Source organism: Ornithodoros turicata, chromosome 3 (assembly GCF_037126465.1).
Source record: "Ornithodoros turicata isolate Travis chromosome 3, ASM3712646v1, whole genome shotgun sequence".
Classification (NCBI taxonomy): Eukaryota; Metazoa; Arthropoda; class Arachnida; order Ixodida; family Argasidae; genus Ornithodoros; species Ornithodoros turicata.
In genome coordinates, this window is record NC_088203.1 from 57,695,820 (window position 1) to 57,713,760 (window position 17,941).

The window sequence follows — 17,941 nt, forward strand, 5'->3', positions numbered from 1 at the left end:
ACCAAATTATTGTGTTTTGTGTATCAGGGCACTAAAGGTAACCTGCAGGCTGTTCGAAACGTATCCGTACACGTACGCGGTGTTGTGTTTACGTCACCACGGTACAGACTCCAGTACGTGCACTACGTCTTGCTGTTTTTGCAAGTACGCCATGATCACGTCATAATTCAACGACGGTTTATTTCCTTAACAATTGAATTCCAACGTTCCTCATCAGCAACTCCACAGAGACTGGTCACTATGAATAACTGCAGTAAAGAACGTTACGACGGGATTGACAAGGGTTATTTCTCTTACTGCTACACAGTCCATCGAAGGTGCTTAAACACAACAAAGCTTTAACCCAAATTCGGTTTTTCACTGTTCGCGCTATGTTTCTCAAAATAATTTGAACGACAATGGGCATTCATGCCATCGCAAACCGGAGACACAAAGCAGCAGCACGTCGTCACTTTAACTGAAAACGTTGACTATCCGTGGTCCCACGTTCTCAAAAGCAAGGCACATAAATGTCCAAAGGACTTGTACACTGATTAATGTCATCCAAAGACACCTAAACACATCTATCATTTACTTCTCACTCATTAGCTGTCCAGTAACGCGCTCCTAACCACTGAACACAAATACAGCGGCCGCCATGACATTTTCTGTCGCCGCCGGAATATGCAGTATACCGCCGCCGGCGCGCTAACTGGAGGCGGCGGCGGCGACCTGTTGTACAGGAGCGGGTTTGGAAATACGCGGCCGGGCCGGGCCGGGCCGGGCTCTATTTGCTTAGATTCCGGGCCGGGCCGGGCTCTAGTCACTGGGTCACCGGGCCGAGCCGGGTCGGGCCGCATAAAAATATGAAGGTCCGGGCCAATTTTCGATGCGCCCGGGCCGGGTCGGGCCCGGAAAAGTCGGCCCATGCAGGGCTCTATCCACGAGTAAACCTTCGCCGTCCCCTCTCCTTCTCTACCAGGCTTGCAGCGCGTGTGCATGGCATTACTGCCCAGCAAACCACTAACGGCACACAGACGTACATAGGATGTCGCGATATGGATATTTGGATATCCAGTGGAGTTTCGCGAGGGTCCAACTTACATCCACTGTACATCCATGGGAGCTGCACTTTACCCCTGTTTTCTGATCCATGGAATCTCCATACAATATCTTTCACGGATATGTGGATATGAGGTGGATATTGTTTTTCTTACTTTGCATTAAACATATTCCCCCCTCCCCCCGGTAGTTCAGTAGTTTTCATACATCACAACCCACGGTAAGTATTTAAAGGGTACGGGAATGGGTTGCATCCATATACCAAACTGTGATTACGAACAGATGGGAGCCAAGACACGAAGGACGACACAGGTTCATTTCTTGTAGGCATTTATTTAGGCTGCAACAGGTTTACTTCAGCATGGTGTGTAGAACATAAGATAATGAAGAAATGTTTGGCTAAGGCTGTTCATGGCCAATGAAAATCAATAAGCAAACAAATGTAAGTTCAATCCGGATGCCATGAACTCAGGAGGTACAGTTCTGGAAAAAAGATTACGGAACATATACTCTGGCACATTCCTTCCTCGGAGTGATGTGCTGGCAGCAAACTGGACCATACAGACATGCAGACATATGTGCCTGGGTAACTTAGTCCGATGATATCATTCGCCAGTAGCACATTACTCTGAGTAAGGTATATGCGCCTGAGCGTATTTCGTGAACTTTTGTCCAGCACTGTACATTAAAGGAAAATAACATGAACAGTGGTAGATACATATACACCTGCACAGTGTGCCTGCATTATGCTTCACTGTTACTGTCGCAGTAGGATACAGTAACTATATAGGCTAAAAACATAAAAAATAGTGGTAAGTGCATATCACAGTCCCACAGTGTGCCCTCGCACATGCTCATTCAGTCCTGGCGTCCCAGTAGGGTGCATTTACGATACATAAAAAAGCTAAGAAATATTGGCACATATATATCACAGCTCCACATTGTGCCCTGGCACATTCTTCAGTCTTTATGTCCCAGTGGGAGACATGTACGGGGTGATTCCACGTGAGATCAGGCAGATTGGTCCCGACGACCTCCCGGATTTTTTATCCCGGAGGTCGTTGGGACCAACCTGCCTGATTTCAGTGGAATCCTGATTTCACTGCCTGATTTCACATGGAATCACCCTAAGATGCATTAAGAAAATAAGGTATAATGGTAGGTACATATCACAGCTCCAGAGTGTGCCCTGGCACATGCTTCAGTCTTGATGTCACAACAGGAGACATTTATGATGCAGTAAAGATTTCAACAGTGATCATCCCAGTTGGAAATATTAGAAGCACAAGGATAAAAAATAGTGCTAGCTACAGTGCTGCACAAAAATTTACGGAACACCTGGTTGGCGTATTTCTTCTTCTGACTGACACCCCAGCAGTGAACGGGAGCGCATGCAATTAAAAACGGGTGTTTGGGTGACCCATGCAACAGTCTGTACCTGCATCAGCTCCCATTCCCTGCAACGGCATCGCTCAGATGAAAAAATAAATCAACCCAGTGTTCAGTAAACATTTGTTCGGTACTGTACATATCACAGCTCCACAATGTGCCCTCACACATTCTTCAGTCTTGATGTCCCAGTGGGGACATCTACGATACATTAAGAAAATAAGAAATAGTGGTAGGTACGTATCACAGCTCCAAAGTGTGCCCTGGCACACGCTTGTCTTGATGTCCTTGTAGGAGACGTAAGAAATAGTGGTAAGTGCATATCACAGTCCCACAGTGTCCCCCAGCACATGCTCCCACGTCGATACATCAGTAGGGTGCATAACCCAAGCTCCGTGCTGCACCCCGGCACATGCTGATTCGTCGTAACCAAAACACTGAAAGAGACACAAAACCACAGACAAGGTTTTAGTATTCAAAGCATTCACAAAATGTATTTTATTGTTTTGTACCACAATAACCTGGCCTAACGCATACAAGTATACATATAAGTCACAATATACAGTGTGTCCCAGAAAACGTGTCATTGAATTATAATAAAAAAACTACACCACCTAGAGTCATGTGGTCAATGGCATCTGTTCGAACTGGGTTTTTGCCACCTCCTGATGTGAATGTCGTGTAACGTAAGTTTAATTATGTAAATTTGTGAGAGCTTAATTCGAAAATTTGCCAAGTAAAGGTCACTTTTTTTATCCCACCAATGTGAAGAGCGTATTTAATTTACTCAAATTAATGATAATTGACACAGATATTCAGGAGGTATCCCATCGAAAAAGATAGCCGAACATCATGCTCTGCGAAGCTCCCACAGAATAACGCACAATAAATTTTTCATCGCAATCTTTGGCAGTCTGACAAAGGTGGTTGGAAACCCAGCCCACCCCAGCATAGCAGAAAGAGATAACACAGACATGGCTTATCGTGTCCGATTTTCGTTGGGATAATGCTTTCCCTCTTCCAATTTTAGGAACTGTTGCTTTTTCTACTATCACTCTGTGGACTGGCTTTGGAACCTTCTTTCGTTGGACTCGGAGCAATTGCGCTCAAAAAGTCATCGCACGTTATGGTTCGGTGCTCCGAAAAGCATGATATTCAGCTATTTTTTTCGATGGGATAGCTCATGAATATCACTGTCAATTATCATGAATTTGAGTGAATACGGCACGCTCTTCATATTGGTGGGGTAAAAAAGTGACCTTTACTTGGCAAGTTTCCGACTTAAGCTCTCAAAAATTTACATAATTAAGCTTGCGATACATGGCATTCACATCAGGAGGTGGCAAAAACCTAATAAGAACAAATACCGTTGACCACATCATTCTAGGTGGCATAGTTTTTTTAAATATAATTCAATGACACGTTTTCTGGGACACCCTGTATATTTGCTACTGGCAAAATATGAAACTTCGCATTTTTTAGAAAGCCGGCACTTAGGCAGGCAAAGAAGAAGTACTTCTTTTATCACAAGTAGACATGCCCTAGTAGTTCTCTGCGACTCTGTGGTTTCTCTCCCTGCAATCAGACTAGATCATGTCACACCAAATGTAATTTCACACCCCAGTGACAGCACCACTGAGCACACAAAGGGAAGCCTGGTGTAAGAAGTGTACAATATGCAACAGTCGTCTTGGATGGCCTGCATGTTTTGTTACGTTAGCTAACATTGTTTTGTTACCAAGTTATCGTGTTAGGTGTGACAATAAATGTATTACAGCTCAGCATCACATGATAAGGCTTCAGTTCGGGCCCTGCTACAAACTCACGCCTAATCAGATGACTGTGATCGTGAGTTTCGAGGCCGAAAGTGCCAAGCTATGCTCGATATTTAAAAAACAGCCTTCGATGGTGAAATCTGCTATCAACGCTATTTCGTATTCCTTATATTTTTAGTGCATCTGAATTCTGGACTTCAACCTCAGAAGTAAATTATAATATTACACTAACATTTATAGCATTATTAGAAATATGTTTCGTATTAGCATGTTTATTGCAACAAGCCATCATATTCGGTACCCACATTTCAAAGCGTCTGTGAAGTCAAGTAACATAACATCAATACAATTCTGATTCAACATTTTGGTACAGCTCTTGGTGCAACTCATGCCTTGTATGTGATACCTTGTTAATTAAAAATCTGGAATTCAGCCGCAAGGATGCATACATACAAAAAGATGCATACATGGACGGAACGTAACCTATATAGTTGAGGGTGTGGTCTACTTACCCCTAGTTTTTCTTTTTCTGCCCAGCTAAATAATTATGCATGATGAAAGATGAAAGTCACTGAAAAGGTTAGCCAGCTTAGGACTCTATGTTGTTCCAGCCTCAGAACATCAGTTCTTTCAATTATGCATGATTAATTTGCTAACTATTTGTTTTCAAATTGAGAAGTGGCGCTACATATACTGGATCTTCGAACTTCCAGTTTGAAATTTTGCTCATTTGGATCAAAGCAAAACTTTATAAACTCTGGCTTAAATGACAACCCAGACGAGTTCACCCGGGAAAGCCTGCCCCACAAAGAAGTAAGGTACTTTAACAATTACTTCACACATACTTTGTTTATGACAAAGATACGATTTTGTGACACATTGTGTATGTTTCGGTTTTGTTCGGTGTGTGCTTTGAAATTGCGATATTTTGCTGTGCGAAATGTTCTGCTACATGCGGTCAGTTTGACACTTCAATAAGAAAGATAACAAGCAACTTTTCAGGTATGACACAAGGAAATGTACAGGCAGCATTTCATGCAACAATCTTCTGCACTCTGAAAACAGTACGCATGTAATCGTTCCCTTTAACTTGGGATGAGGCTGTGACTTTAGTGATGTTCTTTTCGTATTACCAGTTGATAATGTTAACACAGCCATGCACTATAGGCGATTTCAGATATTGCCCTTGTGCTGCGCACGGGGGCCCTCCGTCGCCCAAGTCACGCGCATCGCGCAATGCGTCGTGGGAAATGGTTTGCATTCGTGCTTGCCTGCCTGTTGCTTGATGGAAGGAGGGAACACCGAAACCGATCGCGCTCTTCTTCTTCTGTCTGCCTCATGAAAACTAAATACCAAGGTGCAGTGGGGCATTCCCGACACGGCACTCTCTGGCGGGCCATCCACGCAATTTCTGAAATAGTCTATTCAGCATGGCAAGTACATACATAGCACGGAATTCAGTAACCAGTGGCCTACACCCCTTTGATGAATTTTCGTTTACGCTGATAATATTTTTTCAAGGACCCAGGATCCCAGGGTACCGATACATTTACCGATAAATACCCATGTGATCTGCACTCTTAAAAATGAACTTCACCGCATAGCACGCTCCTAGCCAACTATCATCTCAAATGATATCGTTATCTGCCCTGATTTGTTGAAAACGGGAGGCGTACGCCTTTTTGTGACAATTATGAACAGCATAAGTGTCACAAAAAGGCGTACGCCTCCCGTTTTCAACAAATCAGGGCAGATAACGATATCATTGGAGATTATGGTTGGCTAGGAGCATGCTATGCGGTGAAGTTCATTTTTAAGAGTGTGTGCATTGCTGGTAACACTTGCGAACACCATTCTGCACAAACTACAATTTTTCAGTTTACACCTCCTCCCTAAAAGAAACAACAAAGGTGTTAGCAAATTAAATGTGCGCAATAAATTAGCTGTGTAGAATGAAATGTACAGGTGAGCAGGCCGCTGCACCTGATATATATACTTAGTTCATGTTTACTTGGACACAGGTTGGTGTCATGTTTACTTTGTTTTCTCAGATACAGCGTTAGTAAAACCATCTCTTGAAATATGTGAGAGAACTGACCAGCAAATGATTGGACTTACCTATAATAATCTCAGCAAACTTGAGTTCAGTGAACTTCAACTTCCCTTTTCTTCCCTGCCAGCTGTACAGCTTAGCCTACTTATCAGTCATTATGTGGCACATAATTCTTTTTACACAAGTTTTCAGTGAACTCCCTCCAAGAATGCAGAGTTCTTGAACCTGAAAATAGTCCTTGCAATTAACATTGTACATGCATGGCTTGGAGTCCACTCATTTGAGCAGAGGTGGATCTTTCTTCACACACATCACCTATGGATTTAAAAATCAACACAGCACCCATTTTAGTAGTAACCGCATGTTCTTACTACCTGTTGACACGGCAGGCTCCAGGAGACATCCCAGCAACAATGAGAACAAAACAAAGCCATCACAATGCTTTCACAGAAAAGCTGCAAGTTTGTACTTTTAGAACAGAAACCAAGATCTATACTTTTTGCTTCAAATACTGCTGTGTTAACAAAAAAAGAAAAAAGTCTGCAATATTTAGATTATAACACCAAAAATGTATGTTGATGCAAAATAAGGATGTTTGCCAAGCAAAAAAATAAAATAAAAATAAAACGAAATATGAACAGTAAATTTTATGTACCAGCTGTTTTTCGTTGTCCTTGGTGACTTTGTTTTCAAATCCCTCCAGCTGTTCAACTGTTTGGAACGGCTCGGGAATTAGGATAGGAGAGTCAGGGAATGCGAGTGCAGATCTTGATGGAAGGTTTGCCAAAAGGTCACTTTGCTGTTGTTGCCCTAGCCGCAGTATCAGGGGGTTTTTGAGAACTTGACGTTGGAATTCTGCAAATTAAAGAATTGATTTACTACGGGCACTGCGTCTCTAAGAATGTTTACCCGATTTCGGCATCACTGGCTCCTGGGAATTTGAAGTATGTTGCATTGTGCCTACATAATATAAAGTACACATAAAGCTCCCAGCACAGAAACGTACGTCATTCTCAAACTTGAGTTTACCAGACACCGGACCAAGGTGCGATCTTGTGGTACCTCTACTTGACAGATGAGAGTCTTTCCAAATGAAAGATAGCGTACAGCAAGTGAAAAAGATGAAGAAAAGTTTACAAAAAAGTTATTCATACCATCAGTAGCATCAGGGTCACTCATTTGTGAGAGAGGTGAGGTAGGAACGTCCACATCTGCAATGAGCAGGCCACGGTGCATAGCTTGAGTATATCTCAGAGTATAAATTGAAGGGAACCTCAACATCTGTTGGACGATCTTGAAGGATCGACGTGATAAAAATATGGAAACAGTAGTAATACTATAGAAACTTCTTTAGAGTGAACGCAATTTTTAACGAAAATACTGTTGCACAGCGTGACCTGTAGATGGCACACCTGTACGCCATAGTCATGTGACGTGGTTTTTCCCTCTCTCGGATTCTCTCCGACAGCAGCAGCGAACTGCGCACTTCTCTGGTGACCGCATTCCTTGAACCATGTAGACGCACTCTCAGTTATTAAACGTTTCTCACAATTAGCTGTACACAGAGTGGTTGTGCATTTGTACAACAAGCCATCAAAAAATACCACTAAAACAAAATTTTTTCGTTGTCCCATCAGAGACCCATAGGACATGGCGGAGAACCTCTTTAATGAAGTGACCTCTACTACGAATTTCTTTCGCGGTTCCGAGTTTTGTTGTAAATGAGCTTGTACCAATAGCTCTGCTCACGCTTTTGTTCCAGACACCGAGTGGTCGCTGTCAACATCACTGATAATGTTACTGCTATAAATATATATTAATGTAGGGTCTGATTTTTCTCGGGTTAAACGGGTCGGTTAAACGGGTTTCTCGGGTCCAGGATTAGTAGGGTAAAAATCGGGTGTTATTCTTGAACGCTTGATTCGGGCTGAAATTGACTGCTACTGACATACTGGGGCGTTATTAGGCTATTTTTTTCTCTTGGTCCAGCAATTTCTTCACAAATACAAGTGTGAAACTTTGTTATATAATGCAGATTACTGGAGCTTTTATGGCGCATAAGCAACTAAGGTCATAGTGATTGCATCAGCGTTCTTCAGTCAAATATATGTAGCTTCACACACTTTGCTAATACTTTGGCATGCTGTTAGCATCACATATTAATACATACACACCTACACAATGTACACTCACAATATTCAGAATAACCATGCTGTATCCTACTATTATTGGTTTATTGGTGATTGACATTTGACGAGAAATCGGGTTTAACCTGAATTGATTCTAAACTGATCCAACAGAGAACAATCAAGTGAAACCATGTCTAACCCTAAAAAGTCAGACGGATGACATGCTGTTTGGTTTGCTGTTTGCTTCTTATATTAAGGCTCCTGTGATCTCTGTCATCACAAGACACAATCTAGGCATTAGGAACATTAGATTACAACAAAAATTAGTTTTGTGCTATCTAGGAGCAGCCCTGTCTGGTGTACGGATACCATAGCACATCGTGCACAGATAGATACAGTCGACCCCCGTTTATCCGGACTTCATTTATCCGGATCCCGCGGTATCCGGACAAAAGGCACGGGAACGGATTTCCTTCCATGTATTTTGTTCTCGTTTATCCGGACTTCAGCTTCCGGACTCGGACAAGAATTCCAGGATACGAAAGTCGAAAATTCTTGTAATCCAGCTTCAGTTATCCGGACTACCGTGAGTAAGAGGAGACGCTGACGCCGCTTCGTCACCCTTTTCGCTGTGTTGGGGTTATTCCCGTCACACGTCAAGGACCTACATTCCTCCGTAGGGGAGACAACCGTGCACGATGACCCCCTTTTCTATTTGTGTGCGTTGGGTCACGTTGACCAGTCGAGTCATTTGGAAATATCTCGAGCACCTGTCCGGTTCTAGAGGGGAAAACTCCAACCCGAGGGCCTGCTGCTTACGGCCCGTTGGCCGATGAAGACATTCCCCTAGCTGAGCTGCGATCCCTGATGCAGAGGCTCACTGCGACTGCCGTAGATGATGCTGCGGTTTCTGACTACGTTGACGTTGACAAGGATGATGACGCGTGTGCAGCTATGACTGATGACGGTGTGATTGCTGCTGTTGCCTCCGATGATGTGCAGCAAGACGGTGCCGATGACGCCAGTGAGAAACAAGGCTCCGACATTGACAGTTTGCGTCCGCACTGACATTCTTCGAGCAGCGCAACAGCGTGGCTCAACTCTATGCAATTAGCAAAAGTTTGCAGGAATCGAGTGCCTACACTACTATGTAACAGCTGTCATTGACGAGATTTCTGTGTTTTAATTAAACCTTGCTCTGTAGGACGCTTCTATTCGGTCATTTCATTTATCCGGATGCCCCGGTATCCGGACGATTTCGCCAGGAACGGCACCGTCCGGATAAACGGGGGTCGACTGTATTACCCAATACAGAACACTGTGTCTACTAACGAGACATGAAAGCTGAACACTTCAAAAATATAAACACGCACATCGTAACAAAACAATGGTCTCAGCTTATTTGCCAACACTCCTACACCCTCTATCATGAAATTTATACACGTAAGAAATTGTGATTAAACATACCTCCACGAAAGCTTGTGCTGGGTGATGGGTACGATGACCGCAGAAGAGGCGCTGCTGCAGGGTATCCTTTTATATCAAATGACAGCAAAAACATACGAAGACAAGCATACCTGTTGACTGAAGGCTGGTTCCATGCCGGTTCAATCCCTGAAGGCGACTACGTGGAGTAGGCTCTTCAAAGAAACCAAACACTGAACAACCAAAGCATTGAAGATATTAACAGAACGCATACCTCTACCACTGCGTGAATCTGGTGCACTGCAAGAAAGCTCACTAGGTTGCTGATAGGGGCTACTGTCTTGATCTGCAACAAAAATAATCTGCGTTTTAACGACGACATCATTAAGCATGGAATAGACGAAACTCACAAGGTTCTACAAGATGTCCCTCTTGGACTGAAGTACTACTTCTGCATCTTGTATCAGTCCGTGGTACTTTAAGGTTAAGAATATCATTACTAAACATGGTCATGGTACAACTCATGCAACTGCAGTATACCTTCAGCTCTTTCTGCTCGATACTCAGCTTCTGAACGTTTTGCAAGCTGCCCACCTGTAATTTTGAGCGCATCGTACAACTTTGTAATAGACAGTATAATATACCAGAAGAGAGACAACCCATATTAGACTGCACAACATGACCCGGAGACACCAAGAGACACGAAGAAATTCTAGCAGTCCGCACACCTGCATTGTGGCTGCCCGCTAATTTCAGCAAGCTGTCCGGTATAGGAGGAAAGGTATCTTCGTCATCGCTGTCAATGACTCGAATTCGTCTTATGCGCTTTGGTGGCAACTCTTTCTCAGGGTTAAGGTCCGAGGTGTACTCAGAGGTCCTCAATTGCTCACGAGCATCTTTGTAGCACCCTAAATTTAAAAAGAAGTATGAGCAATCTACCGCGACCACAGCACTTACGTGGGTGCTTACCAAAGATGCCTTTGCAGGTGATTTCAAAAGTCTCATAGCTATCACCTGGAGGAGAACCTCGCTGTGTCATTTTTTGTACTTTGCTTGTCGGGAGTCGAGGCCACACACATTGGTTTCCCGTAACCCATGTACAGGGCACCACTTCAACCTCATTCCGCTCCAAGAAATGAGCTATAGTATATGGTATCTGAAAAGGCCCCCATTGACTCAAAGTTGAATTACACGGTAAATGCACAGACGTATATTGTGGGCTTGTGGCCTTTTAATGCCGTGAAGAGTATCCCAACAGAAAATAGCAAACATTAATCTTATACCAAAACCAACAAACCAGCAGAGCAAAACTGGAACATCCCACTCTGGGTCACTAATACAAGAGAGCTTTAGGATATACGTAAAGTTATTAAAATTAAAAACAGGCATGTTGTCACATATAGCATTTGGATTATGTGAATGTGAGCAAGTGCTTGACTGGGAATTTCTCTGCTGCACCCAAGTGCCAGTAATGTGCAGCGATACACTTGTTGCACATCTCAGCGCTTGCACTTCCTGTGTCTCAACACTGTAGATGCCTTAGTGGCACGACAACCCACATTTTCTCGTAAGGGAGGCAAAGAACCTTGCGTACACGTGTGATCGGCCAGACCCTTAATTCTGTGTCCCGGGTCACCACGTATATGCCAATCAATGATGATGGGCACGGTTTCTCAAACAGGTTTCGTACTCTCATGAGGGCATGACCAACAACACAAGGACATCCCGTAGACCGCATCACAGCAATATTCTTAACTTCGATCACTTGTCCATCAATTATACAGAAACGATCAGGTCCTTTTGTCATCAGCATGAAACCGGAAGCCTGGAAGGTACTGTACTGTGGTGCCTTACATAATGGATGAAGGGGCCCCAGGTTGTGAGGACCTCCAAGACCAGCATCCTTTTGGGGGTCATTCTGTAAGTCTGCGCACTTCCACTCGTGATATCGGTTATACAACTCTGCAAGTGTGGCTCCTGGTTTCTTCAGTTGCCTTTTTAGTTCCTTCATATTGTTCTCGAAGGGAAAGGCACTGAATGAATCCAGGGGCCCACGAACACCCACATCATCTCCTAAGTGCAAGAGCCCGTGAATGTTATACGACACGAGATGATCTCCATATAATGCAGAAAATGTTTCAACAAAGTGAGACAATAGAGAAGATGCGTACTGATATTCTGTCTGACACAGTTCAACATCAGTCAGAATAGAGATGGCACAGTGAAGTGTCAAAAAATTCACAAAGAGCTGCTGTGGAAGGACATTTTCTAGAATGGTAGGCCCTGTGTATAGGAAAAAAAGCCTGAATTCGGTGGCCTTCCAACGTTCTATTTCGTCCATGCCTCTGCGCTTGCGCGCAAATTCCCGGGGGATACTATGCTTCAATTGAACACTGTTCTCTGTTAGTTTATTTCTGCTCATGGAGCCTAATCTGATGGACAGGGGACCAGATAGCCAGAGGAGTAAGAGCTTTTTCATTACTCCCAAACAGACAAGGTGCATGTAATCAAGTGGGGCCACATGCACCATGTCGATTGGAAGCTCTGTTAGGATGGAGACCCCTCGATGGTGTTCTGGGTCAGATTGGGCCCGAAAGCTTTCATTTGTCCTCTTGGTGGCTACACGGTTGGAGAAGTACATACGATTCATGTCGTATTCTCCTTCATCGGTACATTTTGGGCACGCTGAGTGGCCGGTGTGGTTCTTAATAAGAAATACAAATGCACGAGCTGGTGCATCACAAATGATTGAATCAAATGTGATTTGTGTGACAGTGTCATTCACCGTGATTCCTTCTTCGAGAAGCGTCAGCAACTCGTCAACAAACTTTCGCAAAAAGTCATTAGGATCTGACGGTTTTCCAGCTCCACAGTAAGCACCTACCACGAAGGGTGGAGCTTTGGAAATTCCTTTGACTTGGCATTGTATTGGCCAAAGCTCCACCTTTGAACTCTTCGATATCGGAACTCCATCAACACTAAAGCATAGCGCTATATGAGCGGGAATTTCGTCGACGTGTCTGAGGACATGTCTGAGACCATCAATGAGGCCGAGGTGACAGTATTCCCCAGGGGACATAGCGGAAATATTCCGGAAAGTACTTCTGGGGGTCTGCATAAGAGAACGGGCGTCGCTCGGAAGGGTCCTGAGGCTTTTATGCATACGGAGTACACGGAGTAGTGATGTCAGCGCAGTTTGAGTAATGTTCTCTTTAACAGCCCATGCTCTTAAATGCGGGGCAAGATCAACCACTGTTGACTCCAAACTATCAGCGCAATCGAGGTCATCTGAGCTGCTATTAGGTTCAGTCGCCAAATCGGGCCATTGCGATGGGACGCTTTCGTTAACAGCGACAGGTTCCAGTTCGCCATGAGACGCGTCATCAAGAGGGCTGCGAGGGCAGCTTTCGTTATTTACTATTTCCATATTTGGCGTTTCTGTTGCTGAAGACGAAGCATCAGGTAACGGTGTAACATCGCACAGTGTTTGTTCACTCTTGTTGTCGGTGCGACAAGAAACTTGGGGTAATGAACGTACTACCGCTCCGTCGTCACTGCTTAGCAATGATATCGAAGCGCAGGCTTCCCTATAAGCCTTACGCACCAAATACTTTTTCCTCTCTTTCGGCATCTTAAATCATCCAATTCTACAATCACACCACTAGCATGCCAAAGGATAACCTCGAATTTCAATGGACTTCACTCTAGAACTACAGGTGTGAGACGCTAATGCAGAAGTGCAAGACTGATATTACATTTGGTACCGTCCGCTTCATTCCTCTCGGCCAGTTGTTCCACGCCACCAGACTCTGCAGTTACACCAGTTACACCTCGTGTGCTGTAAACTCAACTTTAAAAAAAATGCTACCCGATAAACGCGCGCGCGCGTTCCTCGTTCTTCCGCTTGATCGGTTTGGATTGACTTGGATCGGCTGGCCGGGCTCTATGCACGACTAACTGTTCCTGTTCCGCCTTTTGCCAAGACAATAATATACATCTTTGAGAGAGGCGGTACCCGAGACGGGGAGGGAGAGAGACGACACAACAAGAATTCTCGAACACAGCAAAAAATTTTATTTACCAGAGCTCTATATATTCAAAAACCTCCGGAGAGGAGGAAGAGGAAGGAGGGAAGGCTTGCTTACGCAGTTGCCACGTGTACTAATCTCACAGGTCTCCCTGAGCAACCTACGCCAAGTGTTCTTTTCTTTGCACAAAACTTGGGTCTCCCTCCCCGTCTCGGGTACCGCCTCTCTCATCATGCACCAGCTTGTCAGCGCCCTGTCACTTCTTTCGATATACATCTTTGCTGCAAAACAGCACGAGGAAACAATTTCATTTGCGTTTTTTTCGTCGTAGTTGAAATTAGTTACGCATGATGGTAATGGTATGGTATGGTATGATGCATGCCATTGACATCGTCACTAGCAGCCACTAGCACCTCATCATCATCATCATCATCACCTGCATCGCTCTACAACTACGAAATATAACCTAAAATGTAAAAGGTTTGCGATCACGAATATTCCTTTACGTAAAAATGGTGCGCCAGGCGTTTGCTCCGATGTGTCCGTGTCGTTTTTAACAGTGAATGGGAAAGTAGTGAGCCGCAGCCAGTATGAAGAGGAAGGGGAGCGTTTGTGTTCCCTCAGTAGCGTCAACGTGAGCGTGTTTCTGTGTGTGTGGCTGTTACTTTTATGTCACCTTCATTCGTTCGTGCAACGTGTGCAGCCGGATACTTTCCCAGCGAGGTTGCCAGAATGTGTTCACGTGTGTTGTGCACTGTAGTGATGTGAATATTAGAATCAGCTGTATGATCTGACTTCGTGTCAGGGTGAGTGAAACTGTCAGTGACGACGGTCGTGGAGGTTGGACCGAAATGGACTGCTTTCCTAAACAGGACTCGGAGCATTTGTGGCGTGTGCTGAACTACAAACCTTGTGCCTGTTCTCTGTGCTTTTTAGTGGGGGTTCGTAAGGCTCGTCATGTTTGTGATAAAAATCCATCTTGCGGTGTATGAGTTCAGTTTAGTGACAGGAACCTCCTGTGCACAGGGATGCATGTTTAGTAAGTGAGGTGCGAAAGCCGGGTTTCACCAACGCGGATTAACACTTGAACGAAGATCAACGGTCCCTTCACTTCAATTTAACGCTTAGCTCTGCTTCACAAAAGGCAGTTGTTGTTACTGAAACATCACGTGACCAACTAACGTTTGCAAAAAGAATTGAGTGTGAACTTCAAATGTTAGCAACGCTTGATATCTGTTCAAAATTAACCAGCATTGGTGAAACCGGGTCTAGGAAGCTGAGGGAAGAACAGAAAAAAGGCAACCTTCTTACATGCAACTTAGTTCACGCTTAATTAATAACTGACGAAAACTTCTCAGCCAAAGGAGCACAGATGGAGGTGTGACGCGAATGATTACAACAAGCAAAATAGTTTTAATTGCTCGGCATGGCTGGACACAGATTCACAGAGCCCTCCTGCAAGGGACACAGCTAGTTTGTTGATACAATGGTTACAGCTACCAGGAAAATGTTCTTATCACTAGGCTCATAGCAGTCAGTGATGGTTGGTGCTCGTGGGCGTACTGAGAGGAGAACAACGTCGCTTGTCAAATATAACGCGCTCTTTAGTCATAGGTCGTAACGATTATTCTCAGATGTCATGATAGGAACCTCTGAACACCCGCATAGTCCGTAATGGCCGGATCTAGGTAAAGAGGGGGGGGGGGGTCGCACGCTTGCCCCTGCCTCAAAGCACTTTGCCTCCCCTTGGAAAAGGTCCTGGGAATGCCCATGTTTGCGCTCTGTGACTTTGTGTCCTGCAAGGCTTATTTGTCCTGATCTTAACTGTACTTTGCTGGTTGTGAGTCTTCAAGTCTTGTTTTTTTTTTCTGTGTTCGTCAAGCACAAGCTTTTTATTTACGATGCGGATTCACTAACTGGCCACATCCTGTCCGTGTTGTCTATATTGGGATGCTATTGTTTCACTTGCAACTTCAGCAAGCATTTAATCCGATCGACTTTGTCATTAAATTTATGATGATATTGCAATTCTGCACCTTCTCCTAACAAAGAAGTCTACTTGAGAGAGCTGAGAAAACCACGGCTTGCTGGTGGAGATTCATGACATTGCAAAACCCCGAGCTTCAGCAAACACAAAGAAGAAAGTCCACATAAGAAAGCCATGACGTGCGGGGCAAACAATGCCGACAAAAAGTACTTTGAATGTGAAATTTAGTGTTTTTGTTTTTCATGTGCTGAGGTACCTTTGCTGACTAACGCTTATCTGATTACTACATGGATCCAATCTCCGTTACTCACAGGATCTTATACATTTGTAATTATGTTTAGGTATCAAACAAGGTCGACAGTAAAGTAAATAATTCTGGCAATTACAGAGGTTGCTTCCCATGTTGTTCACATGACACAGCCTTACCTCAAAGATATAAATTTCTTTGGGGAGAGGTTGGTTGGGGTTGTGAGGAGATAACATGTCAGATGCATAGGCTTGAAATATACAAAGAGGGAGCAAAGTGCATATTATTACTGTACTGGTCTGCTTCATGTGGGTCGGAAGAGTCTGGGATATAGTAACTAACTTACAAGTAACTTGTAACTGTGACTAATTACCTTTTCACTAACTGGTTACTTTCTTCAGTAACTAGTCAGAAGAACTTTTTCTGCAAATGTAAATACCCATTTACCAATTGTGGTTAAACTAACTGTAAAATGTAACTATGATTAAATTATTCAGGTTGTGCCATCTTTTTCATGCACCATTTCTGTAACATTGCCCTGTCGTTTTTTTTGCCAACATTTTTTTTCTAAAATGTAACTGTAGAGTAACTACGCTACTTTGATGTGTTAACTGTAGCTGTCTAGTTTCATTTCAAAAAGAGTAAATGGAAGTGTGTGTAGAGTAAGTGTTACTATTTTTATGAACTAATAATAACTGTAACTTCATTTTTTAAAGTAACTTATCATGACTCGGTCAGAAACACTTGATAAAGTCATCGGGATCAGATGCAGAGATAATTACACGACAGAGAAAGTAGCATGCAACACTGTGTACATGCTGGAAGTACCTTGCTGAGAACACAGAGGCGGATGACGAAAATTAGATTATGTCACTTTGTCAGTTCAGATTGGCCATGTTCACAACGTATTCATCTTTTGCAGTGTGCTTTGTACATCACTTAAGGAGTGTTGATGTCTTGAACATGCATAAAATCTGAATAATAAAAGTGCTGTTTTTGAATAGTTGAAGTTTTCAATTTTTATTTTTTTCAGTTTCGATGTTATCTTTCAAGTATATTTCTCTGTTTTAATATCTTCTTTTACAGTGTTTATTATTGTGAACTACACTGCCCATGCCTCCTATAGTTGCAGACATTGGGATGGGCTTGCCTAAACAAAGGTGGTTAGAAGGATACCTGTGGAGAAGACAATATTTGGGATCATAAAGTCACTGACTGCATTTGAACTGATGTTCTCATTCATATTTGTCAAAATGGTGTTGATCTCCAGAGAATGTCATTTGGAGATAGCTATCTGGATGAACTTTGATGTCAAAGTATGGATATTGAGGAGACATACCGTGGATGTATGCGATATCCAGGATGTTCACGACCTTTTTTGAACATCCCTGCGATATTCATGGTTTGCTGGGCTGTGGCAGTGTCCCTTTGTCACGATGAGTAGAAGCGGTTGCACCGAACTCCATAGAACGAATGCCCGTATGACCGAAACAGGCTTCAGCCTCCGCTGTATATTATTTTAGCTGCGGAATGCGAAGTGCCGGGTCCTTCTAATTTATTCTTGACTAAGGAGGAGAGTTGCACGCTCATCTAACGGTGCTAACAGCGAAGCTGCGGGAACACGAGAAAATGCGTTACAGAGCAGACCATCGCGTCGTGACACTACACTCTCAGAAACGAAACGGATAAATTTACGCTTACGTCCAATCTTACCCTTACTAAGCGTAAATTTCGACAAAATGGCTGACGCCGTATCCGTCAAACTCTGTTTTTTTGTGTGTTTTTTAACGATAAACGATGTTTTATTGCAACTTCTACATAAAGAATACAATCAGGGGGAAGCCAAAAAGCAGCACGAGGCTGCTTG

General features: G+C 43.6%; 1 protein-coding gene across 4 annotated transcripts; it reads right to left on the reverse strand.

The window, feature by feature from the left end:
* Positions 1 to 1,354: 1,354 nt before the first annotated feature.
* On the reverse strand, positions 1,355 to 13,549 carry LOC135388496 (uncharacterized). Of its 4 annotated transcripts, XM_064618075.1 has the most exons (13): positions 10,782 to 13,463; positions 10,541 to 10,720; positions 10,353 to 10,406; positions 10,223 to 10,288; positions 10,087 to 10,158; positions 9,965 to 10,027; positions 9,855 to 9,920; positions 7,413 to 7,469; positions 7,288 to 7,341; positions 7,168 to 7,218; positions 6,914 to 7,113; positions 6,324 to 6,483; positions 1,355 to 2,867 (listed from the first exon to the last, which is right to left on the reverse strand). In XM_064618075.1, exons 1-12 carry the CDS (start codon positions 10,849 to 10,851, stop codon positions 6,400 to 6,402), a joined length of 1,017 nt encoding a protein of 338 aa, XP_064474145.1. In that variant the 5' UTR covers positions 10,852 to 13,463; the 3' UTR covers positions 1,355 to 2,867; positions 6,324 to 6,399. The 4 variants fall into 4 exon arrangements, with proteins under 4 accessions (XP_064474145.1, XP_064474143.1, XP_064474144.1 ...); XM_064618073.1 differs by having other exon boundaries at positions 7,168 to 7,341; positions 9,855 to 9,908; positions 10,782 to 13,549; XM_064618074.1 differs by having other exon boundaries at positions 7,168 to 7,341; positions 9,855 to 9,905.
* Between the last annotated feature and the right edge of the window lie 4,392 nt (positions 13,550 to 17,941).